Raw genomic sequence first — 15665 nt, forward strand, 5'->3', positions numbered from 1 at the left:
AATTTCGCGATACATCAAAACACTTTTTATACGGTTTGACAACTCTTACCCTGCCTCTCCGCCGCTCGTCTCTTACTTCGCCTGTATATATTCACATATATATTAGTACATATATATGCCTAAGTGTAAAATTTAATTTTTTTGTTGCTGAAAATTACGTTTTTTTATTCTCGCGAGAGCGCAGGTACACGAAGCGTAGTTATAAATGGAATTGAACGTTTGTCGTGAGCGAGTGAAGAGAACGAACACAAGCGCACCAGCAGCAGCCGCAGCAGAAGCAGAAGCAGCAAATTCTCCAACACGAATCTAGAGGAAAAGCGGCCGCAGCCGCCGCCGCCAATAGGGACAAGTCGCAACGCGGCTTTTTCTTTGTAGGGTACTCTCCCCTCGCTCTCGCAGGGCCTTGGAACTAGTGCACTATGTGCGAGGTTTGCACTGATTTCCAGAACCTCCTGGAGCTGTGTAAGTATCGCTCGGTGCTCGGCGAGCCGACGACTAGCAGCCCCCGCCCCACCCCCTTCCGGCAACAGCCAACTGAATTTTCCGTTTTTCGTCCTCTTCCAGATGAGGCGCGCGTGGCCAGCTCGGAGCTGAAATTCCAGCTGCTGTTGAAGAGCGAGATCGAGACGACATTCAACTATATCCAGTCATGGCCCCAGCGTCAGTGCATGTGCCTGTATCGGGACAACAAGAACTACGACCGCTTCAATCTGGTGGTGCAGTCCCTCATCTGCCTGACGGTGCAGCATCTCAAGCACATCGATCACCTGATTGAGAACTACAAACGTCTCACGGCCAGTGCCGCTCAGGTGGTAGCTCAGGCCCAGCAGCAGCAGCAACAAAAACAGCAGCGGGACTCCAGCAATGAGTCGGAGTCGCCGTCGTCTGAGAACGAGAACAAGCCCAAGGAGTCTAGCCCAACTGGGGAAAACAGAAAGGAGTCTGGCGCCGATGAAATCCAAGCCTCTGGCGATGGTCCGCCCAAGAGGAGCGGCCCCAGCACACCGCCACCGCCGCCGCCCAGTGTAAAGTCGCACATCCAGTACACGGAGGAGCCGTGGATATTGCCGGAGGTCGAGAAGCTGCTGGTGCTCGTCTCCAAGGTGTTTCTGCTCAACTTTCCCCTGTACATGGCCCACAAACATGGAATGCACTCGCGCCTGGACGACCTCCAGGCGGAGGAAGCCCACCATTTGGCCCTAATCTGTGATCTACACGATAATGAACTTCCCATCTACCTGCTGCGAAATGTGAGCCTCTTCTGCAACTCGGGTGGTTTTGGGGCCATGTCGCTCTGCTTCGAGCATCCCGACCTGCCAGTGTCGACGGCTCACTCCATGACGGCCGCTGTGTCGAACGTGAAGCTCTGGCTCAACTATCACTGCAACACGCAGCTTTTTGTGCCCCTGCGCAGCCGCATACTGCAGTTCATGTGCAAGCTGTCCGATCAGAATCTTCGCTCAGCTGCGACCCGTGCCATGGCGGACTTTGTGTGGTCCTCGCTGCGCGATCCGCTAGATGTGGCCGTAAACTTTGACACCGAGGGCCTGGCCCTCGCCTTCAAGTACTTCACATCCACCACACTGACGATGCGTCTGGCAGGTGGGTAACACTCAATAAAATCTTTAATTTAACTCCACATTTGAACAACTTTTTCCATTGTCTTTTTTTTTAGGCATGTCGCAGATCAATTCGCACATAAATCTCTTCAATGAGATTTGCACCACGGAAACGGTCAACGAGGTGGAACTCTTTGGCCAGCGCATTGCCAACTGGCTGACGGAGAACCATATTGTCCAGCATCTGTTTGGGCCCAATCTGCATGTGGAGATCGTTAAACAGGCTCACGTTCTGCTCAACTTTCTGGCTGTCGAGAATCAAATCTCAGAGGACGACATCAAGCTCATCTGGCAGGCCACGCAACTGAAACACTGCTCGAAGACCATCTTCGACATACTGCCCTCGCTGGTGAAGAATCTGGCACCCCGTCCGGCCATGCACTTGTACTCGCTGCTCTGCCGCATGGACCCCAAGGATCACACCGAGCAGAGCATTTACATTGCCTCGGCGCTGACCAAACTGCTGTGGACACGCGACTGCTCGCGCAGCCAAATGAATTTGATGCAGGACCATTTGCTGGGCGCCAATGTCACGGCCTCCAGCTCGGACAGCGGCAGCATTGAGGGCAGCAACACGGAGGACGATCATGTGGGTGCCGATGACAGCAGCGTGGCCAGCGGAGGCGGTGGCGGCGGCGTTGCCGGCCCTGTCTGCCAAAAAAGTCCCATCGATGGCGTGCCGCCCTGCAAACAGGCTCGCCATCGTCGCCACATCTGCGATCCCACCACCGAAAAGGGCAAGCAGCTCGGCCCCGAAGGCAAAGTGGAGATGGTGTATGTAAAATATTTTCTGACTAAACTAGACTTAAGTATTGAGTAATGTTTAGCGAAAGGGAAAGCCAAGTTCCAGTGGGATTTGGTTAGGATTTAGTTATTCGAAACTTGATGCAGAAAGTGCGCCTGAAATATGTAATGGGAAATAGGAAATTAGAATACATAATTCTATAGATATTTACAATTCTTGTAATTCATTTATATTGTGTATTTGCAGCCGAAACAATCGAATTGTGAACATCATCGACAACACCAGCAGCGAGGAGGAGCTGCAATCGCGTGCCGCTTTGGAGCTGCAGCTGCATCGCAATCGCAAGAAAACGAGCAATAAGCGGCGACGCCAGAAGGCGGCCAACAAGCAGCTGATGCTGCCACACGATCTAGTGGAGATCTGGGATGGACCCGAGGATGTGCCCAGCAGCGATGATGGAGATGCCGACGGAGATGGCGAACTGCTGGCCGATAGCGACGATTGCAGCGATGGCACGGCCAGCCAGCTGGTGCCCTCGGCCGTGCTGAAGCACCTCCATGGCGAGGGCCCGTACATTCGGGCCATTGCCGAGACGAACATCAGCGAACTGCTGAGCGGTGGCGAGCACGATGGCAGCTACTCCTCGCCGATGAGCAACAAGTCGGAGAAGAATCTGGCGGACTTTGATGACGAGGATGTGTCGCCCTGCGAGGAGGAGCTGGCCCAGCTGGTAAACTCGCATGCCGGACGTGTGGCAGTGGCTGGTGGGCAGTGCCGGGATGTGCCGCCAGCCTTTGCGGCTGCCGCTGCCGCCATGATGGTGGCCCAGTCGGCCATGGCCATGCAAAAGTCGGGTGAGACAAATGTGGCAGCCGCTGTGGCAGCCGTAGCCGCTGCTGCCGTGGCCACGGACAATGCTCAGCAATCGCTGGTGGCCACCATGCGGCAGGCAAACGCCAATGCAGCTGCAGCTGTGGCAGCAGCCGCCAAATGCAAGTCGGACTCGGATGTGGATCTGTTGGACGTCAAGCAGCAGCAGCACAATTCCCCCAAAGGGGGAAGCATCACACCCTCCGTACAGCCCTCCTTCAAGCTGAGCGATGTCTGCCTGCCGGGAAATACGCTGCTGTGGGATCTACTGCAGGATGACAAGATTGTAAGTGCAATTGCATTCCTCCCACTAAACGTTTACCATTCAACTGATTCTCTCCTTTCTCCCAGTGTCAACTGGGTGAATCTCTGGCCATGGAGGCAGAGAAGGCTCTGGCCACCCTCCTCTGCTTCAGCATGGACCGCCAGCTACGCACAAAGTTTATCGAGGGCTGCCTCTTCAATGTGGCCAACAACCGCAGCATAATCGTGTGCCTGCGTCTGCTGCCGAAGCTATTTGCCTCGTTCCAGCAGTTCCGCCCCTCGGACACGCACTCGATGACGCTGTGGGCGGAGCGCAATCACCGCATGATGCATTGCTTCTTCCAGAACATTCGGTACTACGCGCGTCGGCATGCCGAGCTGCTGGTCAACCAGAATGGGGAGCAGCAGCAGCAGCAGCTCGGTGGACAGTTGTACTCGCACAAGACCCAGGTTTCGGTGAGGCTGCAGTTCCTCTCCTCGATCTTCTCGACGGTGGGCTCCCCGAAGACCTTTCGCCTGACTCTGGAGCAGCTGGATGCCCTGTGGGAGTGGCTGGCACACGATCCCGAGTGCGCCGATTGTTACTTTTCGTGGTTGCAGGCGCAAGCCAAAGGCGGAGATCAACATGCACTCGGTATTGAGGCACTGCAGCACTTGTACTTGAAGAAACTGCCAGAGCTGCGGCCCGAGGAGTTCTCCATGGTGGCCTTGGGCCTGTTCCAGCAGCTATGCAGCTTCGCGCGCATCGCCATGGCCGAGTACGACAAACACAACGATCAGATCTCGTCTACGGCCAGTGCCGTGGGCATGTATCATCTGTGGAAGATTGCACTGCGGGCGCAGAGCAACGAAGTCTCATTGGCGGCCATCCAGTACATCAACATGTACTACATGGGACAGCAGCTGCGCCTTGAGAAGGAGTTTGTCTCCCAGTGCATGGAGAATCTGGTGCAGGCAGCCACAGCCCTCGAAAGGTGAGTTTATATCCGATCTATAAACATTTCTAATTGGAAACTAATTCCAGCATTGAGGATGAGAACGCGCTGATGCGGGTGCAGCGTGGACTGCTGCTATTGAACACCCACCTGGACACGTTCCGGCGGCGCTATGCCTTCCATCTGAGACGTTGGGCCATTGAGGGCAAGGGCATTGCCTCGCACAGTAACCTGAAGAACGAGGGTGCTGGGGCACCACTGCGAATACTGCTGAATCAGGCAGGGCTCTCGGAGAAGAGCTCGCTGCAGATGCATGCCTGCGATCTGATTGCCGACCTCAAGGCCGAGGTCTCCAAGTGGTGGGAGAGCCAGCAAACGGGCACTGCAGCCCCTGTATTGGGTCTGCTGCTCAGCGATGGACCACTGAGAATCATTACCCAGGGCCAGGAGCTAACGTCCGACTACGATGAGCGCAGCCTAGGCGACGCCGGCTTCAAGGATAATCAGATTGTTTACGTGTCACTGGGCGGGAGAGGCGCCCGCCGAAAGGAGAGCAATCTGGAGCATCCATCGATGCTGCCACCGCCGCCCAAGGAATGTTTGCCCACCGTCCTCCTGCTGCAGCCAAAGTACTTTGAGAAGCTCTTCTGCCTGATGCAAACCCTGGGCGACATGAAGCCCCAGGCCTCGGCGGTGAATCTGCAGCATCACACCAAGGCGCAGCTGCTCTCCCGACGCGTCTGGGATATACTGGCCATGCTGCCCACCAATCCGCAGATTCTCGATGCCTTCAAGAGCCTGGTGACGGATCTCAGCGAGCTGGAGCAACTCGATGCGGGCGCCGCGGAGGACAAGGAGAAGGAGGAGCAGCTAGCCAACAAACGCAAGCAGATTAAGCAAAAGTTTCGCGACCTGCTTGACCCCAACAATCTGCAAAAGTTCATGTACTCACTCCACATCGTGGAGAGCTTAGCCTTGAGCAGTGTGCGGCGCGAGGCCAACGGCAATCTCGAGCTTATGCGCTGCAAAAAGTCTTCGTCGTCGATTGGCAGGCGAAGGAACAGCAATGAAGGGCCACTGCCACCGCCAGATCCAAGCTCCAAGCAACAGCAGCAGCAGATTTGTGAGCTACTGGAGGATTCCCATTCGCTGACTCCCACGCCAGTGGGTGGTGGCCAGCAATCGGACACTGAGGCCAGTGGTAGCAGTGGCGGGGACAAGGAGAACCAGCCGAGCAGCAGCACCACCACCAAGCAGCAGCAGCAGCAGCACTGCAAGCGTCAAAAAAAAACCGAAAGCCTGGAGCGACCCGTCGGCTGTGCCACACCACCATCGCCCATACCCCCACCACCACCATTGACAGCCATGGCTCTGGCTCAGGCTATTCCCACAGCGCCCGCGCCCCTGGTGCTGGGCGACAACAAGTGGAGCGAGGCATTCGTCAAGTGCGGAGGCCTGCGGCATCTTTACGAGATCTTCATTGCCGGCCAGCTGCAGCAGAGCTCCTACCCGAAGGAGGTGGCACTGAACGAGTGGCGCCACGACTGCCTGGCCAGCCTACTGCGCATCCTCTGGCTGCTGGGCTTTGAAGAGCTGCACTCCCCGGACATCCATGTGCTGCTGTCGCGCCCGCATCCCTTCATGCTGCAACTGATGGAGGTGCCGCAATGTCTCCGCCGCCTCTCGAGCATCCTCAACGATGAAGTGTACCAGAATGTGTCGCCCAACTCCCTGGTGTTCCCCTATCAGTTCCACCAGCTGCGAACGGGCTTCTGGGGCCGGGCACAGCTCGTCCAGTTCACCATGAACATCCTCGTGAGCTTCATCCACGCCTCGGCAGAGGCACGGCGCGTTCTGTGGTCGCAGGGGGACCCCGGCATGTGGCTGCAAAAGTTCATACTGGAGGATCCCGAGCCGTCGGTGCGTCGCGAGATCTGTGCGGGTCTGTATCGCATCTGTTTGGGTAATGCCCAGAGCTACCGCCTGCTGCTGGCCCCGCTTCTGCACAAACTGATCACGCTGCTGCCAATGGCCGAGCAGATGAGCGCATCCACGCAGCACACGCAATTCCTGCTCTCGGAGGAAGGCAAGGAGCCGTACGGACCCGCTTGCAGAGACTACTTCTGGCTGCTGGCACGCCTCGTGGACACCCTGTCGTCGGAGATAGGCGCCGAGGAGCACATTGACATTGAGATGCTGTGCGAGAGCATTTCGCAGAGCATCCTCACCCGCGAATATTACGAGCTGAGGCAGGGATTCCAGGACGATGCCATGGTGGGGCTGCTCAACCTCATGTCTAACTTGATTAAGCACGACACTCGCTTCAAGTACAAGCCCAAGATCCTGGTGTTCATGGACCAGCTGCTGGGCTTCCTCTTCGACATGCCCTCGCCCTCGGATCGCAACAAGCCGAAATGCAAGTCGCCCACGTCCCGTGCGGCTACCTTCGATCTGCTGACGGAGCTGACCCGCGGCTGTGCCACCAACTTTACCTATCTCCATGGCCGACTGATGGCCCAGCACAAGTCGGGGCCAAAGCCTCCGTATCCGTGGGATTACTGGCCCCGCGACGAGGGCAGGGCCGACTGCGGCTATGTGGGCTTGACCAATCTGGGAGCCACCTGCTACATGGCCTCCTGCATCCAGCACCTGTACATGATGCCCCAGGCCAGGGCAGCAGTGCTGCGAGTGCCGCCCGCAGGAGCCCAGAAGCATGCGCCCACGCTCCTCGAGCTGCAGCGAATGTTCGCGTACCTGTTGGAGTCGGAGCGTAAGGCCTACAATCCGAGAAACTTCTGCAAGGTGTACCAGATGGATCACCAGCCGCTGAACACCGGCGAGCAAAAGGACATGGCCGAGTTCTTCATTGATCTGGTGTCCAAGCTGGAGGAAATGACTCCCGACCTGAAGCATCTGGTGAAGCGGCTCTTCTGTGGAACGCTCAGCAACAATGTTGTCTCCCTGGACTGTGGCCATGTCTCACGCACGGCCGAGGAGTTCTACACGGTGCGCTGCCAGGTGGCGGATATGCGCAACCTGCAAGAGTCCCTGGACGAGGTCACCGTAAAGGACACGCTCGAGGGCGACAACATGTACACCTGCTCGCAGTGTGGCAAGAAAGTGCGCGCCGAGAAGCGAGCCTGCTTCAAGAAGTTGCCACAGATTCTGTGCTTCAACACGATGCGGTATACGTTCAACATGGTCACGATGCTCAAGGAGAAGGTGAACACCCACTTCTCGTTCCCGCTGCGTCTGAATATGCGGCACTATGTGGAGAAGACGCTCATGCCGCAGCAGTACAAGGAGGAGCGCGAAAAGCGACAGCGGGAGCAGGAGCGTGAGAATGAGGCGGGATCGGGCGCTGGTGGTGATGAGAACGAAAAGGCTGAGGCAACGCTGGATGCGGACATTGAGGAGTGCTATGAGTGAGACTGTGAAACATTTATAATTCGTTGGAAAATCTTATAGGAATCTGATATTCCCTTTTAGGTACGAATTGGTGGGCGTTACCGTCCATACGGGCACCGCAGATGGCGGCCATTATTACAGCTTCATCAAGGAGCGAACGAAGAACAATTTTCATCCACTCGAGCGATGGTTCCTCTTCAACGATGCCGAGGTCAAGCCCTTTGATCCCTCGCAAATAGCAACCGAATGCTTTGGCGGCGAGATGACGGTGAGTAGTCTTGAAGCCTCTTTTTGTACCGAGTTTTATGTGTGTATTTTTTTTGCAGAGCAAAACCTACGACTCGGTGACGGAAAAGTATCTGGACTTTAGCTTTGAAAAGACCAACTCCGCCTACATGCTGTTCTATGAGCGACGGCTGCCGGAGCATCTGCAGCGTCGGCATTCCGAGCTGTTGGTCACACCCACGCCCAGTCCCGCTGTGGAGGAGAAGCCAGATGTGGGATTGACCAGTGCCCAGGAGGATGAGGAGGTGGAAGTGGACGAGGCGACACCGAATGTGGAAAACGATGAAAAGGAGATCGAATGCGACAGGAGAAAGGTGGAGCCAGTAGAGAAAATGGAGAAGATTCAGACTGACAGAACGGAGGAACAGGAGGAGGTGCAGCAGCAGCTGGAAGGGGATGGGGATGGGGGACATCTAACAGCCAATTGTGATATTTCTAAGCCAAGCAACAGCTGCAGCAGCAGCAGCAGCATAAGCGAACACCAGCAGCCTTCCACCTCTAAGGCTTCTTCATCCCTGAAGCTGCAGCTACTTCGTCCCTTGCTGAACAAAGAGCTCGAGGATTGGATCTGGCAGGACAATCGCCAATTCCTGCAGGAACGCAACATCTTCGATCACACATATTTCAAGTGAGTGTAGAGTGGCAGTCAGATAAACTGAGCGTTAAGCTGACTATCAAATTCCTTGTTGTTTCCTTGCAGCTTCATGTGGCAGCTGTGCAGCAACATACCACAGACATTGATTTCCGAAACGGACTTCACCTGCATGGCTGCACAGCTGTCGGTGTCGTTTTTTATCGAGACCTTCATTCATGCCAAGGAGAAGGTACTAAAATCACTTTATTTTGGATCTAGTCAGTCATTAGTACAATGTCTTTTGTGGTCTCTTCCCCTGGAGAAGCCAACTATGGTGCCCTGGGTGGAACTGCTGACCAAGGAGTTCATTGCAAGCCATGAGGCATGCGAGTGGTTCCTATCACAGATGGCCCTGGAGCCCTTCTGGCCCGTCCAGGTGCTCATCCAGTGCCCCAATCAAATGGTGCGACAAATGTTCCAGCGCCTAGTCATCCACGTTATCCAGCAACTGAGGTAAGCGATCAATCCAAATCCGAAGCTAAACACACCCCCCCCCTAGACAGTCGACTAATTTGTGTGTGTTTCTTCTTCTGCTGTACAGAGCATCACATGCGGATCTGTTTCTGGATGTGGAAACAGATGACGAAGGTAAGGAGCTGATTGGCCAGGCTTCGTGCGTTACGCGCTTCCTGGTCTCCCTCATATCGCTGCTGGAGCACGGAGCGCGCTCGCATCTCCGACATTTGTCCGAGTACTTCAGTCTGCTGTGCGAATTCTCGCGCATGGGCGACGAGGAGGCCATGTTCCTTCTGCGCATCGGAGTACTCAAGAGTCTGGTGGACTTCTATCTCGGCAACAAGCAGGCGACGGACAGCGTTAGTTGCTAACCATTTGGCCCACAAAAGGTTGAATATTTATCAACATTTATCGCTATTTTACGCATTTCAGATCGAAATAAGCTCGGACAACGAAGACAACTCCTCCGATGAGGCACTGTCGGTGGAGAAGATGCGACCGGCCTCGCTGGACAAGATGATAGCGCTCTGTGCGAGTCTCGTGGAGAGGTCACGGGGCCCCGACTTCCGTCTAAGACTTTCCCCCAAAGACTTTAACGCCATAGCCGGCGGCAAGGTGATACTCAAACAGCTACGAAATCCCTACCTTAATCCATTTTTCAAAAGATGAATCTAAATCCGCAATCTGTCCGCTTTGAAGCACGATTTTTAATGTACTTTTGCGCATATATGTTTCGTAGGGTTTCCCATTTTTGTACCAACAAATAAAGGATGGCATTAATCCGCACCAGACCAAGCATTTGATACATGCTCTCTGCCGCTGGGACGAGCGCCTGGCCACACAGATCGTCAGCATGCTCTTCGCCTCGGTCACCAAGCACACGGAGCTCTGTGCTCCCTTCTTCAAGCTGCTCACACTGCTGACAGAGACCCAGGGCGGTCCAGTGGGTCTGCCCTGCTTCACGCAGCTCATTCTGCCACGCATGTGGGACGCCGCCGAATACTGCCCTCAGTCCGTGCTCGATTGGCTCTCACTGCAGGCCACCAAAAATAAGATAGCCCACGCCTGGATACTCCAATCCGCCGAGCAGTGGCTGGAGCAGTTCCTTCTAGCCCACGACAACACACGCGTGAGGAATGGTATGTCTTATCCACTTGCTGGGTTGTGCACTGCTAAACTTTACTTTTTTGCATTGTTTCAGCTGCCGCTTTTCTTCTGGTGGCTTTGGTACCCTCTCAGCCCTTCCGCGCCAACTTTCGGGCACACTCACAGCACAAACTGCTGGCACTCAATCCGAACAGCTATCGGTAGGTGACGCCGAAAACAATCAAAAACCTGAATTAAACTACATTTTGTGTATGTTCCAGCGACATCAATAGCGAGGCACAGGTGGTGCTGCATCAGGTGATCACGTTGCTGTTGCGACTGTTGCGGCCGGCACGCGTCTATGCGGACATTGCCTCCCATGGAACCACCAAGCTGACTGCCTACTTCAATCTCCTCAGCTACTGTATGGTTTCAAAGACTGAAAAACTAATGGCAAGTTTTGGCAGCAGCACATCTCCCGCTTCTCCCAAAAGGCTTAAGAGTATTTTTCTTTCTCCCTTTGACCTGTAGATAGGATCGTTCATGCGCTCCCTGTGGGAGCTGTTCCATCCGCGTCTATCGGAGCCCAGTGTGCCCGCCCATCACAACAAGCACGCGCTGCTCACCTTCTGGCACCACTCACTGGTGGACTGTCCCGAGAATGCTGCCCAAGTGGCCAGCTGTCCGGAGATAACGCGCAACATAGCATTTAATTATATATTGTAAGCATAATCATGGTTACCCAGTTGCCAATTTTAATTCCCTCTTTTTCTCCTTTAAGGGCCGATCATGATGACGCCGAAATTGTCACCTACAACCGGTCCATGCTGCCCGCTTACTACGGCCTGTTGCGGCTGTGCTGTGAGCAGAGCCGTGCCCTCACCCGCCAGCTGGCCCAGCACCAGAATCTGCAGTGGGCCTTCAAGAACATCACGCCACATCCCACCCAGTATGCGGCCGCTGTGGATGAGCTGTTCAAGCTGATGGCTCTGTTTGCCACACGGCATCCAGATGCCGGCGAGCAGGAGAAGCTGGATGTCATACAGTTTAGGCGCACCATCATCATGTCCTACATGAGCAGCCTGGATGCACGCGTCTCCTGGTCCACGCTGATCAGTGCTTTAAAGATATTGGGTAAGATTATCCTACAGTAACATCTGGAACTCATTTAACTTGCTGTGCTCTTACCCAGTGGACAATGAGGACGATCGCATGCTGGTGATCTTCAATGGCGGCATTGAGATGTGCTTTGAGGCTTTGCACACGCTACATTCCATGCACCACGAGGCCACGGCCTGCCATGTGGCCGGGGATCTGTTCGATTTGCTCGGTGAGATGCTTCTGCTGCTAGCCACCCTGCGCACACGGACGGATAGTCCCGCCCAGAAGAAGCAACAGCAGCAGCAGCAACAATTGGAACAGCAGCTGCAACTACAGCAGCAGCAACTCCTGCAGAAGCAGCAGCAGCAGACACAGAGCACCCAATCACCGCAGACGCCGCAGCAGAAGGAGAAGCAACTACAACAGCAAATGCAGCAGCATCTGCAACTCCAGCAGCTGCAGCAGATGCAGTTCCAGCAGCAGCATTTCCTGCGCCAACAGCACCAGCACTCGGCACTGGCCAAGGCACTGCCTGATGCTGTCAAGCGGCTGGCCACGCTGCTGAACACCTTCAACTCGCCGGAGATCAGCCGCATGGCTCTGGAGGTGCTCAAGGAGCTGGTGCGGAACACCAGCTTGGAGGCCACCAATATACTAGCACCCATTCTGATCAACTGCCATTTGTCCGTTGCCAATGCGCCGAATGCCATTGGACCCCTGGGTCCGTTCTTTCCACGTCGCGGAGCCAAGCACACGCCCTGGCCGCTGGGTGCCAAAAACTCGCCACGTCCGCCCCGTCCCATGGTTCAGATGTGCATTGCCCTGTCGGAGTTGAACTCGCGTGGCCTAGATGCGGAGTACGATGCCCATGTGGAGGGCTTCTACAGGCCCTACCACGACTTCATCGACGTGATGATGCGGATGTGCGTCAACACGGGCTCCCTCAACGACACCCTCGTCAAGCTGCACTGCCTGGTGGCGATCGAATCGACGCCTCTGCATTTTAACTACTTTCCCAAGTTCTGGGTGGGAATACACAACAATGCCCTGACACACAAGTGAGTTGATGCCCGACCGAGTGATTTGATTCCTTAAATTATTTATCTGATTTCACAGATACGCGGAGCTGCTGGTTAAAAATCAACTGCTTGTGGAATACCTGCACAATGTGCTCCGGGACGAGCGCAGCATGCTGAAGGATGCGTGTGTGCGAGAGTTCCTGGAGCTCTACTACCATCGGGTGGCTTCCCAGTTGCCAGTGGCGCGCATGATCTACACGATCAACTATAGCATGCACTCGAAGGATGACATCGACGAGCTGTGCGGCGATCTATTTGCCATACGGATCATTGCCCAGGCCACGGGTGTGCCGGCCACCGTGCGAAAGGAGTTGCGTGGCTCTCTCAGGGCGCTCCAGACCAAGACCGAACGCTTCAGGCTAGAGGCAGAGCGGGGTAATATTTCATTATTTATTTCTTTTTTATTTTATTCATTAATAATTATATTTATTTTGCATGTGTAGACGATTTTCCCAACAAGAAGCAAAAGCGAGACTCGTGCAAGGAGAAGGAGAAAGATCAGTCCGACACGGATAACTCCTCGGTCACAGATGCCAGCAAAGCCACAGATGTCTCCATGGAGGTTATTGCCACCAACAAAACCAACAGCGTTAAGAGCGACTCAGTTATGGACACAACTGCCAAACCACCGACACCTGCCGGCAGCGAGGATGAACAAATGGAGAGCACCTCCTCGGAAAAGCTGGAGAAAGCTGGATCTACCCCATCGTCCGACGATGAAACCGAACTTGAGGATGAGCTGGAGCCCACGCCAAAGCGCAACAAGAAGTCCAGCAACAAGAAAACCGCGCAGGATCGACTGAACGAAGAGCGTGAGAAGCATCTGATCACGCTCATCACCATGGAGTCGTACATCCAAAACATATTCTCCATCTTGAAGCGAGACTCGAAGCAAATTGAGGAGCCAGCCTCAGAGGCCTCCACCTCAGCAGCGGCGGCGGCCAAGGCCAGACCTAAGGGGGCACACACCCCGCCAGAACCACCTATGCCCGAATCGTCCATGGAAACAGAGACGTCATTCTGTGGACGAGCTGAGGCTGAAAAACGACCGCATTCCCCAATGACCAGTAAGCCCAATGGCAGTCAGCCGATGTCCGCCGCCGATTCCCTGCCAAGCGTTGTCGAGGCTGCCCTGTCTACGCCCACCACCCCAGCTGTTGCCTCCACATCCCAGGCGGCGAGTCCAACACAAATGTAGTTGTCGTTCAACGATTTGATCAGCATTTTATTTTTCGGCAAGCCCCTGGACTGATAATGAGCAAACGGGGATGATGATGGGATTGGGGGGCTGGTCCTTAACTTGTAAGAATTTCGTGGCCAAAGGTCAATGTTATATACGAATACGAATACAGAAACAGTAACAGATAAATGTAAGCAACCCAAGGTTGGTGCTAATGGTTGACATGTGAACTCCAATCAAATCCACTCACTCCACACATCCACATGAAGAGACAGACGAAAGATACGGACAAACAATTCAGATTTACGAAAGCTACGGATAATAGACTGTAAGATTAGCTTAGCAGCATCTAACTCACACACATTCAAGACCCACAAACACATGCATACATACATATATTCAATATATAGCGATAAATGTAACTAACTTTTAAGACTCTTCCCCACAACAAGCACGCAACCCAGAAGCAAGCCCAAGCAGAAATTCCCTTTCAAATATTACAAAAATGATTGTTATGCCAAAAGAAAAAAAACAAAAAGAAAAACATTAAGATCAAACTCAAAACGAAAATGGAAAAATGGAAACATTTATAAAGCAAACAATTAACAACAAATGGCATTAAATGTTTTAACAGCAATAGTGGAAGATGAATATATCAATGAAACGGCTTACGAGACGCTAATATCTATTATATGTGTTGTATTAGGATCCATTAAGTATCATTTATGAAACGATGCTAAGAACATTTGCTTCCCTCAACCCATCCTACCGCTTATCCTGATTCCACCCTCATGCCCCATCCCAACCACTTGCACGGTAAACACGAGAAATGATACGTTAGAAATGAACAGATATTATTATGATATGATTAACTTAACGAAAGATTTTTAAATATTGGGATGTGTATTGTCAAGCCAACGATGTCCAATGTAAATTGTGCATAAGGCAAACAAAATACGAACAGTTTTTAGTTCAAGTTATAAAATATAACTTAGTCCATAAGCAATTGCTGTCCCAAGGTGAAACACAACAGGACACAAGAAATGATACCATTATAAATAAATAAAACGTTTAGAAAAGGCTAACCCCGACAAACCCCGGGGTAGGCGCATATTGTTAGACATAAGCCAAGTAAACCCCCAGCATACGATCGAAATCTATAATGTAATAATGTGTTGAAAAAACAGAAAAACAAACGAAAACTAAAATCACGAAAACAAAACAATGAGAGAATATAAGTTAACTGATATGTAATTGAATCGAACTCCTTTGCAGTTAATTCTTTTTGGTGTGGTGTGGCTCCTTTTCCCAACCTCCCTCAACCTGTTGCTGCCATCAGAAACAAGAGAGATTCGTGTTCTGTTCTCACTCTGTTTGAACGCATGCGCCAACAAATTCCTGGCAAATGTCATCCCAGTAGTCGGAGAAAATTACGTGTACGTGGGGAAAAAAAAGTAAAACAGAAGTCAGTCCAGTCACTTTAAGGCAGTCTTTGGAGTACGAACAACAAAATACTTGAATACTTAACAGAATATATTATTTTCCATTGGAAAAAGAAAAAAGGAAGTTCGAATTTATACTGCATTTTTTGTAAATCAAAAAAGAAACAAAAATGCCTTGCATTGGTTGTGAAAAGGGTGAGTAGTCGATTTATAATGCCTGGTGTCTGGATATTTAACCCCTGGACATTTTCCAGACTGCAAATGCACTCCCGAAAAGTGCTGTGACAGCTGCAAATGCCAGAAGCCTGGAAAATGTGGCTGCAATCCAGCCAATGCCCCCGCATCAGGTGGATGCTGCAAAAAGAAGAATGACTCAGCATCGCAGGGCCAGTGCTGTGGCAATGGGGACAAGAAGTAGAGGGCAGTCATTAGCACAAATGGAGCAGCTGCATTTGATTGTTTTGATATAAAATACAAATAAAATATGCAAAATGTAATTTGCAATTAAACAAAAGCCCCGTACCAGTAAGTATTGCAACTGTTTTTTTCAATATGCAAACA

The 15665-nt window shown here is 52.8% G+C and overlaps 2 protein-coding genes across 4 annotated transcripts; both read left to right on the forward strand.

The window, feature by feature from the left end:
- Positions 1-59: 59 nt before the first annotated feature.
- LOC117583438 (ubiquitin carboxyl-terminal hydrolase puf) lies at positions 60-14926 on the forward strand. 3 transcript variants are annotated; one of them, XM_034271737.1, is made up of 20 exons: positions 60-462; positions 565-1602; positions 1676-2393; positions 2611-3520; positions 3586-4472; positions 4523-7858; positions 7923-8109; positions 8168-8754; positions 8827-8950; positions 9023-9213; positions 9302-9575; positions 9649-9831; positions 9956-10355; positions 10418-10523; positions 10584-10755; positions 10834-11024; positions 11084-11436; positions 11495-12461; positions 12520-12857; positions 12926-14926. In XM_034271737.1, exons 1-20 carry the CDS (start codon positions 420-422, stop codon positions 13678-13680), a joined length of 11760 nt encoding a protein of 3919 aa, XP_034127628.1. In that variant the 5' UTR covers positions 60-419; the 3' UTR covers positions 13681-14926. The 3 variants fall into 3 exon arrangements, with proteins under 3 accessions (XP_034127628.1, XP_034127629.1, XP_034127627.1); XM_034271738.1 differs by having other exon boundaries at positions 9026-9213; XM_034271736.1 differs by having other exon boundaries at positions 8827-9213.
- Positions 14927-15132: 206 nt separating this feature from the next.
- Positions 15133-15564, forward strand: LOC117583442 (metallothionein-3). Its single transcript, XM_034271743.1, has 2 exons — positions 15133-15299; positions 15359-15564. Exons 1-2 carry the CDS (start codon positions 15275-15277, stop codon positions 15520-15522), a joined length of 189 nt encoding a protein of 62 aa, XP_034127634.1. The 5' UTR covers positions 15133-15274; the 3' UTR covers positions 15523-15564.
- The last annotated feature ends 101 nt before the right edge of the window (positions 15565-15665 follow it).

The sequence above is a fragment of the Drosophila guanche genome, unplaced genomic scaffold, assembly GCF_900245975.1.
Source record: "Drosophila guanche unplaced genomic scaffold, DGUA_6, whole genome shotgun sequence".
Classification (NCBI taxonomy): Eukaryota; Metazoa; Arthropoda; class Insecta; order Diptera; family Drosophilidae; genus Drosophila; species Drosophila guanche.